This window comes from Acipenser ruthenus, chromosome 1, assembly GCF_902713425.1.
Source record: "Acipenser ruthenus chromosome 1, fAciRut3.2 maternal haplotype, whole genome shotgun sequence".
Taxonomy (NCBI): domain Eukaryota; kingdom Metazoa; phylum Chordata; class Actinopteri; order Acipenseriformes; family Acipenseridae; genus Acipenser; species Acipenser ruthenus.
The window spans coordinates 75,033,737-75,045,464 of record NC_081189.1 but is presented as its reverse complement, the minus strand read 5'-3'; the positions used below and the strand labels follow the sequence as shown (position 1 = coordinate 75,045,464).

The window sequence follows — 11,728 nt, the reverse complement described above, 5'->3', positions numbered from 1 at the left end:
CAATGCTTGCATGCTGTTTATAACCGGTAGTTTGGAGATTTCGTTCTCACCCCCCATACGCCTCACAGGCAATTTCCTGTACCTGCACACCCCTCCAACCCTAAACCCTGTACTCTATGGCCTGAAATGAAGAAATGAAAAAATAAATTCTGAAGATCTTTCGGACCAAGGTGGTCAGACCAGCAGGAAAGTAATTGACCGAGTTAGCACCTTTATATCAATAAATATGTTATAATGTCTTTTGTGCTATTTTGTTTATAGTTGTTTACTACTTTTCTCTACAAGATGGAATTCCCTAAGTTTATGTGACACCAAACTGTATTTCAGAATCTTTACCAAAATGAATCTGAAGACAAAAATTACCATTGTAGCACCCTCTTGGTTTACTGGCAAGGTAAGTACAGCAGGTAGATATAGCAGATATATTCCGGCTATAAGTTACTTATCATGTTTCCTATAAAAAAATATAATGGTATAGTTGTAAAAGCTATATACGTTTATATAACTATATCTGTACAATATATACAAAAAAAAGTAGCTTGTGATGGTGAAGGCAGTGTGTGGCATCCAGACTCTGCCCTGTTACACTTGCATTACAATTTAAATAAATTATTTGTAACCATCTACAAATTTAAAATAACAAAATACGTAATGTCAGGCAAATTTTATTTTAACATTCAGCAGGGAAAAACAACATTTGTGAAATGAAAAAAGGGGGAACTTTTGGGGGGCAAAGGAGACCAAGGTGGTCAGCAGGAAAGTAAATAATTCAAAACTTTGAAACAGACATTGAAAAAAAAAAAACAGTTGTCAAAACATACACATTACTTAAAAAAAAAAAGCCTATTCTTTTGAGATTTAACAACATTTAATGCTACCTTTATAAATAAAGAGACACCATTCATGCACGTTTTATTGAACAGTAATATAAAATACTTTTAATTGTTGCAAGTGCATGCTTCGACTGCCAACATTTCAGAAGTCAAATTACAAAAGCAAGGCTTCATGTTGTAGTGAATTACTTGGGCACTCAGTTGTTAAAAAACGGTAGATGGACTTTTTTTTGTTTGTTTGTTTTTTTGTTTAAAGTATGGAGCAGTAATAAACCCGTAACTGATATACAAACCAAAAGAGTTCCAAAATAATTACACTTTTTTGTGGCACGTTACAGAACAGAAATGACTAAACCATTATATGACATTAACAGCTGTCATGCATTTAGAGCTCCACATGTAACCACAAACATATTTGTTTTTATTTCAAAGATTGGCTAAACATGCTAATTGACTACATGTGCACTTACAAGCTTATGTTAAAATATTATGAATCCTCTCCCCTCTTAAATATTTCAATGCTTTAAATTACAAAAGGTTAAAGGCATTAAGCAGTTTCATTGAGTGAATATAAAGTATGCCAATATACATTTCCAGTATATACCCACTAAGCACATTACAGTCCCATGTAGGCTTAGGCAGCCAAGTTTATTCTTATAAAACATGCATAGGCAGATTATTATAATAATTATTATTATTATTATTATTATTTTAATTATTTTTATGGAATATAGAGGTTTCACTGAACTTTATATGGTGTTTTGTTCACTATACTTAAAAAAAAAAAAACAAAAAAAAAACTTACCACTCAAATATAGAATTCCAGCAAGCCACAACCAATACTTCTACCCCCCCCCCCCCCCCAAAAAAAGCAATTAAATAAAAAGTTATATCTGCAAATATCTGCAATGCATGTAATTATTCCAGTTAAAAACTTAAATGAAAAGATATTCATTGCAAAGGTAGTTAGCAATTATACAGAAAGCAGGGCATCCAAAGCACACTAAATAAACCTGAGGTAAGCATAACCTGTACAAAAAACCTTTCCTTATTTTGGCATTTTAACAAATTTGCAACATTCTTTTAAGACTGCCTAATTTATTTTAGAGCGATTCCTATAACTAGGTAGCAAAAAAAAAAAAAAAAAAAAAAAAAATCAATAAATAGTCCTTATTTAGTTTGTACACCCTTATATGTTAAAAATGTTGTTTACGTTCTGTCAATTTTAGTGCTGTATTTGTAAACGTACAACAGTTAGAAAGTTAGAGAAAATGTCCAAGTCCAGTAATAGAGTAAAGGCCTTTCAAAAAACATGCCCATGAAGCTCTCGCCGATGCAGTACATAATCACGTTTATTCCCCTAGATTCTTACAAGAGTTAAACCAGCATGAACTTTCCATGTTTCTACAAGCATTAAAGTCATATCCAAAAAGGGGAATTGTCACCCACCAAATTATTATTATTATTATTTTTACTATCTCTCTCTCTCTCTCTCTCTCGATACCGTAAACTGAATCCCACACCTCACCTCCATAGCAAGCTGCTACTTGAGTAGAGGCAAGAACGTCTCAACTGCTGATTTGGCAGCCATCCCAGCATGCCTTGCAGCCTTAAAATCAGGAAAATGTCACTGGATGTTGCTGCTGCTGCTGCCTTTGTTGTCAGTACCATTTGTCTCTGTGGAAATGGCCTTGTTGAGTGAGTTGAGGCTAGCATCGGTAGGGAGAGCGTCCTTACGAGGGGGCATTCTCTCATTGATCCGATCCAAACCCTTAGCTTCCGCGAAGCTTGTGATCTTGTGTTGTGGTGAGAATCCTTTGATGGCTGCAGGAAAAGAAAATTGGAGAGAGAGAGAGAGGAGAGAGAAGACAATCAGGGTATAAACCTAGGTACGATACCTCTATTGTTACTTGCTAACACTGTTTATGTACAAACAAAGAAGTTGTATATTTTTAGATAATTCAGGATTTTATATATATATATATATATATATATATATATATATATATATATATATATATATATATATATATATATATATATATACACACACACATATATATATATACAGTAATGTGCAAAAGTTTTAGGCAGGTGTGAAAAAATGCTGTAAAGTAAGAATGCTTTCAAAAATAGACATGTTAATAGTTTATATTTATCAATTAACAAAATGCAAAGTGAGTGAACAGAAGAAAAATCTACATCAAATCAATATTTGGTGTGACCACCCTTTGCCTTCAAAACAGCATCAATTCTTCTAGGTACACTTGCACACAGTTTTTGAAGGAACTCGGCAGGTAGGTTGGCCCAAACATCTTGGAGAACTAACCACAGTTCTTCTGTGGATTTAGGCAGCCTCAGTTGCTTCTCTCTCTTCATGTAATCCCAGACAGACTCGATGATGTTGAGATCAGGGCTCTGTGGGGGCCATACCATCACTTCCAGGACTCCTTGTTCTTCTTTACGCTGAAGATAGTTCTTAATGACTTTCACTGTATGTTTGGGGTCGTTGTCATGCTGCAGAATACATTTGGGGCCAATCAGATGCCTCCCTGATGGTATTGCATGATGGATAAGTATCTGCCTGTACTTCTCAGCATTGAGGAGACCATTAATTCTGACCAAATCCCCAACTCCATTTACAGAAATGCAGCCCCAAACTTGCAAGGAACCTCCACCATGCTTCACTGTTGCCTGCAGACTGTTGCCTCATTTGTGTACCGCTCTCCAGCCCTTCTGCTACAGCCAAATATTTCAAATTTTGACTCATCAGTCCAGAGCGCCTGCTGCCATTTTTCTGCACCCCAGTTCCTGTGTTTTCGTGCATAGTTGAGTCGCTTGGCCTTGTTTCCACGTCGGAGGTATGGCTTTTTGGCCGCAAGTCTTCCATGAAGGCCACTTCTGACCAGACTTCTCCGGACAGTAGATGGGTGTACCAGGGTCCCACTGTTTTCTGCCAATTCTGAGCTGATGGCACTGCTGGACATCTTCCGATTGCGAAGGGAAGTAAGCATGATGTGTCTTTCATCTGCTGCAGTAAGTTTCCTTGGCCGACCACTGCGTCTACGGTCCTCAACGTTGCCCGTTTCTTTGTGCTTCTTCAAAAGAGCTTGGACAGCACATCTGGAAACCCCTGTCTGCCTTGAAATTTCTGCCTGGGAGAGACCTTGCTGATGCAGTATAACTACCTTGTGTCTTGTTGCTTTGCTCAGTCTTGCCATGGTGTATGACTTTTGACAGTAAACTGTCTTCAGCAACCTAACCTTGTTAGCTGAGTTTGGCTGTTCCTCACCCAGTTTTATTCCTCCTACACAGTTGTTTCTGTTTCAGTTAATGATTGTGTTTCAACCTACATATTGAATTGATGATCATTAGCACCTGTTTGGTATAATTGTTTAATCATACACCTGACTATATGCCTACAAAATCCCTGACTTTGTGCAAGTGTACCTAGAAGAATTGATGCTGTTTTGAAGGCAAAGGGTGGTCACACCAAATATGGATTTGATTTAGATTTTTCTTCTGTTCACTCACTTTGCATTTAGTTAATTGATAAATATAATCTATTAACATGTCTTTTTTAAAGCATTCTTAATTTACAGCATTTTTTCACACCTGCCTAAAACTTTTGCACAGTACTGTATATATATATATATATATATATATATATATATATATATATATATATATATATATACACACACATACATACAGTGCCTTGCAAAAGTATTCAGTCCCCTGAACAATTCTCTCATATTACTGAATTACAAATAGTACACTGAAATTTCGTTCTGTTTGATATTTTATTTTAAAACACTGAAACTCAAAATCAATTATTGTAAGGTGCCATTGGTTTTATGTTGGGAAATATTTTTAAGAAAAATAAAAAAACTGAAATATCTTGCTTGCATAAGTATTCAACCCCCACCACACATTAATATTTGGTAGAGCCACCTTTCGCTGCAATAACAGCTTTAAGTCTTTTGGGGTAAGTATGTACCAGCTTTGCACACAGTGTCGTTGTGATTTTGGCCCATTCTTCTTGGCAGATTTGCTCCAGGGTGTTCAGGTTGGTTGGACGACGCTTGTGGACCGCAATTTTCAAATAGTGCCACAGATTCTCAATGGGATTGAGATGAGGACTTTGACTGGGCCACTATAGGACATTCACCTTTTTGTTCTTGAGCCACTCCAATGATGCTTGGCCTTATGCTTGGGATCATTGTCCTGCTGAAAGGTGAATTTCCTCCCAAGCTTCAGTCTTTTAGCGTACTGAAGCAGGTTCTCTTGCAGTATTTCCCTGTATTTTGCTCCATCCATTCTTCCTTCAATTTTAACAAGATGCCCAGTCCCTGCTGATGAGAAGCATCCCCGCAGCATGATGCTGCCACCACCATACTTCACTTTAGGGATGGTGTGTCTTGAGGCATGGGCAGTGTAAGTTTTGCACCACACATAGCGCTTTGAGTTTTGGCCAAAAAGCTCTATCTTGGTCTCATCTGACCACAAAACCTTTTCCCACATCGCAACTGGGTCACTCTCATGCTTTCTGGCAAACTCCAGACGTGCTTTCAGATGGTACTTTTTGAGTAACAACTTCTTTCTTGCCACCCTCACATACAGGCCAGTGTTATGCAGAGCTCTTGATATGGTTGACTGGTGCACCATTACTCCACTCCCAGCCAGTGAACTCTGTAGCTCATTCAAAGAGATTGTTGGCCTCTCTGTGGCTTTTCTCACAAGTCTCCTTCTTGTTTGAGTGCTGAGTTTTGAGGGACCGCCTTTTCTTGGCAGTGCCTGGGTGGTGTGATGCAGCTTCTACTTCCTGATTATTGATCCAACTGTGCTCACTGGGATATCCAAACACTTGGATATTATTTTGTACCCTTTTCCTAATCTATGCATTTGTATTACTTTATCTCTAACTTCTGTAGAATGCTCTTTGGTCTTCATTTTCCTTCAGATTCACAGCCTGACCAATGATCCTTCAACAATGGGTTTTTTATCCAGAAAATGTGACAGCAACTTTAATGGTTCACAAGTGGAGGCCAATGGTAAGGTAATTGTGTCCTCGTTAGGGTTTCAGTGTTTTAAAATAAAATATCAAACAGAACGAAATTTCAATGTACCATTTGTAATTCAGTATTATGAGAGAATTGGTCAGGGGTCTGAATACTTTTGCAAGGCACTGTATATATATATATATATATATACACACACACACACACACACACGCATACATATCCTTTTATTTTTTTAAACTAGTTTTAGTTTTTAAACACATTTTAAGGCCATACATATGTTTGTAGCTAACAACTTCTAATAAATACCTGAATTAAAATTTCAAAGGCCTGAAGCTTATTTTTGGAAACAAACCCTGTTATGCATCTTGTCCTAAACGTATACCTCTCTTCTGTTATCGAGACAAGTTTGTATTGCTTGGGGGTCAGTGGCAAGTCCTCCTTAGTTACGAATCTTTCATAAAAGACTCAGTATTTACTATTTTTCAGGTGTCTTAACATGCTTCTACCCTGGTCCTTCCATTTTGGGCCTCCAGAAATGAAAAAAATGACAATGCAGAGCATGGAAACAGAGTGCACGGCTGACAGATCAAAGGCAAGCTTGAGAGTACTGGAAAGTGTTAAATTCCACTGAGATTTACATGGCATTGGAGAACTATCTTCTAGACCTCTTCAACAACCAAGTGCATGTAGCAGACTAACTGGTGCAAAAACACTATTTGATGATACTAAAGACTATATGCAGAGATGTAAATTATGAATTTGTAAGCACACTCGTAATCTACATTATTTGGCATAGGACAGATCTATGGTACAAAAATGTATTTTTAAAAAAGTGTTCATTTTAAACGGCATGTGTACAGCAACCAGTGTTTTGTATCAGGATATAAGGAGGTCCTAATTTGAATTCACATTTGAATTATATATAGTGATGCAAGGGGTTGATTTGGGACTGCATGAGTTACAAAGAGATCAACTAATAGATGTAAGTATGACATTAATTAAAGCATTTTGACATCCATTGCAGTGAGAACTGTTAGCTCCTGATATACTTGAACATTGGGATATTACTGTATGCCACAATTTTATTCAATTTTGAATGTTGATCAAGCAGGTGTATCAGATGCAGATCATCTTTGTATTTGTATGGAATGTACAATGTAGAGTGAAAAGTTAATTTCAGTAGAGTGATTTTTATTGAAGAGTTTAACGAGAGCTTGGCGAATATTAGACCTGTGCAAATCAATATCTCAGTGTAGTATTTCGATATATAATTTAAACAAAATGGATATACAGAACACAGTATGTGGAAATACTGGACACAATATTTGGTGCTAACCACTTGCTCTGCCTGCTGGAACCATGCAGCAACCCACTAAGAAGTTATTAAGTGGTTTTCTAAATATAGTCAGATAATGCTGTACAATTTAAATTCCACTAATCTTTCAGCTTTGGATATTTGGCAGTGTGTTGGCAGTGTGTTGCTGCAGTTTGCAGGTCAGACAGGTTATTAGCAGCTCACATTAATAACACAACACAGCAGAGTCACAGAAATCACAGAGAAAAGCAAAACGTTTCAACACAGATGCACACTGTAGATTAGAATCTGTTAGAAGGAATTAGTCAGCAATTCCAACATAAATAGCAGTTAGTCAACTGCTATTTAGTAAGCAGATGATCTTGTTCTTGCCTTCACTGTTTTTTACTAATACTTACAATGTAAGACATCAGAATATATATATATATATATATATATATATATATATATATATATATATATATATATATATATATATATATATATAGATGTTTTATTTTAAAATAATACAAAACAACATTGCAAGAACAAAGTACCACTTCAGATATTAAATTGTTTTAAAGGGGAACAATTCAAGCACCCTAGTATGTATTGACTTTAATCGAATTAAACCATACATTCCTACTAAATGTTGAATGGGTTTCATGGCATGTCATTTTAAGACTAACAATGCTCTCGTGCAAGGCTTTTTGCACATTTGCATTCATGAAGGCTCACTACTGTACACGGTTTCTAATCTCTAGACTTTTGCATCTCACAAATGATCACTGAATCGAATGTGATGCGCATGACATTTCAAACTCAGTACGAACATGCTAATGCCTGTCCCGTGTAGCAGTGAAAACAATGAATTGCAGTATGTGTTATCTTTATCCTTTACAGCACAGTGGTACACAGGTAAAGATTACCAAGAGATTATTTGTCACTTGTGAGGGTTTACAGGCAAAATGTACATTACATCTATGCATGTTTGTTGGCTTCACTATGTTGCTCCCCTTTAAACCAAGCATATTTCGGTTAATACCATGGCACAATTTGTTAGCCCAACACCCACACTCTATACAAGCTATGGCAAAATGAATAAATCCAGCAGGGCCCTTGTCTATTGCAAAAGCAACAGAAAGGGGGGACTGGCCTATTTACCTTCATCAGCCTCAATAGCCTCAATAGTAGCTGAAGAGAAGAAAGGGGTTGCAAAATGAATGAGAAAAGTGAGCAGAGGATTTCAATTCTAAGAACAAGTCAATGAGTAGCAAAGGAGCTAATGCAAACTAAATGTTCCTGGTATCGTGATAGAAGGACACACATGAATATTAGTATGAAGGGAAAAAAATGATTGTTTTATTTTTAAAATACTGTATGGTGCTCTGTAGACAGCTCAGTTATTAAAAACAGATTGGTTTAGAATGGCTACATTGTCAAATAAATATGCACAATTGTATAAATTCTGATTGGAGCGTTGCTATTTTGAGATTTAAATAACAATAGAACTCATATTCTGTGATACAGTTAAATCAAGATAGAATGCCATTAAGCTAAGATACATCATACAGAGGAGATAGATACCAGAAGGGGTTCTGTTATGAAGCAGCAATGGAAGATAGCAAGTAATGGAAGAATACAGGTGAAGGTGCTGTATTTACCAGTTTAAAGCCTGATGCCATCTTACATTCTCCTGATTTATTAGAATGCTTTACCTGTCTACCAAAGGGGCTTTTCTACAAGAACTTAACTCTCCACAAAAAATACAACTGTGGGCTGGTGATGCATTTTTAAATTACTGTATTTATAACGACATTTGGCAACGTATAAAACATAGGATTAGAGTATCAAATCTGATCAACTTATTTGAAGATTAAAGTTGCTTTTGATCATTACTCTGAGACAGTATTCTTATTTAAGGACATGTTACAGTTTTTTTGTTTGTTTGTTTTGTTTTTTGTTGTTACTATAGCACCGCATTACCAGCCCTATCAACTATTGTTGAACAGCTAACATTTTGGAGACCTCATTCTTACTTAGAAAGTAGATGAAGCATGTGATTTAAATAAAAGTTTATTCTCCATTAAGAGCATCTGGAGTATCAAAATATATAAAAACAAAAACAAAACAAAAAAAACACGCTGATGAGTAAAGCACAACATAGTGACAGGAACACAGTTGTCCTTTTCAGCTGAGATACTTTGTGGTATCTACTATGATTCCAGAAATGTTTGAACAGGAATCAGAACAATATCACTCACTTTTTAAATATTTCAATGGATTTCATACATAACATTGTAAAATATTTCAGATAAGTATTTTCTAGTGCAGGTCATATTCATGTTAAAAAGGCAGAAAACTGTGTTTTTTCGTTTACTGAGCTTGGTAACCCTGAGGGGAAATACTTACATGCAAGCTGAAATATAATAGAAAAGAAGAAAAAAAATCCAGGAAGACAATTTCTTAGTGTTAATTAAATGGCCAATTTTTCCAATTGCTTACTGAATGCTTAATTTGCCTAACAGCTACAGAGCCACTGAATGAGGGTGGCAGGGACTACTGTGAGACCCACACTTGAGCCTTGTACATCCTGATTAACATGCAGGCTTACAGTACAGTACACAGAGTATATGGGCCAGTGAAATTCTTGCTCAAAATAAGCATGATCCTTACCTGAACAAAGTACACTTCGAATATAGAAAAGGAGTGACACTGTTTAGATTTCTGTCCTTTTTTTATTAATGACAAAAAGTTGATTTCTGTTATCCCCTTTCAAACACAGTTTACAATAAATGTAAATTCCTGATTGAGTTGTTTCCCTGACCTTCGAAAGGTACTAAACTGAAAAAAAAACTAAACAAGTAAAAACAAAAAACGAGAGCCATTTTTGCATAATTCCCTCATCACGTTTTCACGCCGTCACGAAACAAAATAAATACAAATCTACCTAGAGGGTGCAATCAAGGAAACAGAAGAAATTCCTGACTTTGTCTGGAATTAAGTTAACTTTTATTTTTTAATTTTATAATTAATAAAAAATAAAAAAAACAGGATTGTTCTGTGATGTAAAGGAGATAGAATGACAGCTGAATCTGATATTCACTATGGGTGGGGTGAATGCTGTTTCTGTGTCACAAACACGTCTTTCACAGAATACTTGCGCAATGACAATACCTGAAGCTTCTAAAGGGAGAGAAAGAGAGAGAAGAAGGAGGAGGAGATAGAAAGAGAGTTTCAGACAACCGAGAGACTGCAGCGGGAGAAAAAAAAAAGCCTGAAAGTATATTTAGAACAACAATACCATCAAGCCCTAAATCATATATATGCATATTAACTAAATTAACGTTAGGGTCATTCTACAGTAAAGAAATACCAAAGCAAGACTGTATTTGTATCTTCTGTATGTAACAGTATGAATAGATGCTTCCATAGAGAGAGGTTATAAAATCAATAGGCCACTTTACAATGCTGCTGTTCTAAAACTATTCTCAGCTTATCAATGACATTTGACAGGTGGTGACAACAATGATGGTCACCAATATTCTCGGATCATCACTCATGGGTTGTAAGAGTCCTGTTTTTAAATGTTCTGTTATGCATCTGCGTGGTTTGAGAGAACACTCTGATTGGCTAGAGGTTCTAGAATGGGTACATTAATCTCTGGAGAACAATGCTGCAGTCTCTTCACTAGCATGTTATTTTTTTGTTGTGGCATTGAAATATATTATTCTTTACTGCAGAATATCCCATATATTGAAGTTAAATAAAAAAAAAATACACATTGTAAAAGCAATAACAACAACAACAACATGTACAATTACAATAGTTTAACACTGTTTACAGCACACACAACAGTGTACAGACAAGGATCTCATGGAAAACAGAAGTACAAGTTCCAATTCGGTACCCTACAATATTTGTCTATATAATATGTGGACTGTTAATGTTATCTAAGGTCAATATATAATGTATGCTAACTGTGATGCCTTGAAGAAGTGCATGCTTACCATTTTGCAGCTTTTCCTTTCCACCTGAGAGCACACCGCTGGGAAGCATCCCGGTTGGTGTCAATCCCTTCAGAGTAAGCACACTCTCACTCTCTTCTCTGTGTGGGGAAACAGGGCAATCAATATGAAGAAAGAAATGCATTTGTACATGCAGGGAAATACACATACAACGTGTTAGGCATGGATACCATAACAAGGAGTTTGAGAATAAATTATGCAACACAGTATAACAAATAGTCTGCGTACATCCAAAAATGTTGTGCAGGTATTGCTTTTATCCTAAAGGGTTGTACAGGCTATAAACACATGGAGTTAATTACTGTCAGAGTTCTGGAAATATGGAAATAAGAAACTCCTTTAAATCTACAATAAAAACCTTGAAAACATTTAACTACAAATAATTAGAACTTACTTTATCCCTGAAGGAAGGAAATCTGAACGATGATGGAAAAATCGTTATTGTTCTGTTGACACTAGAACAACCAAGAAGGTCATTTTGACCGTTTTTGAAATTTAAATTTAAATTGCTGTGCGTGTGTTTAAGGTACGAAGCTGTGCTTTCCTGAC

The 11,728-nt window shown here is 36.1% G+C and overlaps 1 protein-coding gene across 4 annotated transcripts in view; it reads right to left on the bottom strand.

Annotated features, from left to right (window-relative positions):
* Window positions 1–649: 649 nt before the first annotated feature.
* The window catches only part of LOC117421318 (protein phosphatase 3 catalytic subunit alpha), a 167,486-nt gene continuing 156,407 nt past the window's right edge, over window positions 650–11,728 (bottom strand). For 3 of the 4 annotated variants that reach the window (XM_034035553.3, XM_059029750.1, XM_059029767.1), the window contains exons 12-14: window positions 11,162–11,259; window positions 8,316–8,345; window positions 650–2,657 (exon numbers count right to left, since the gene is read on the bottom strand). In XM_034035553.3, the coding sequence (XP_033891444.3) occupies window positions 2,461–2,657; window positions 8,316–8,345; window positions 11,162–11,259 (325 nt within the window). In that variant the 3' untranslated portion in view covers window positions 650–2,460. The remainder of the gene's footprint in view (window positions 2,658–8,315; window positions 8,346–11,161; window positions 11,260–11,728) is intronic. The other variant, XM_059029755.1, reaches the window with a different exon arrangement.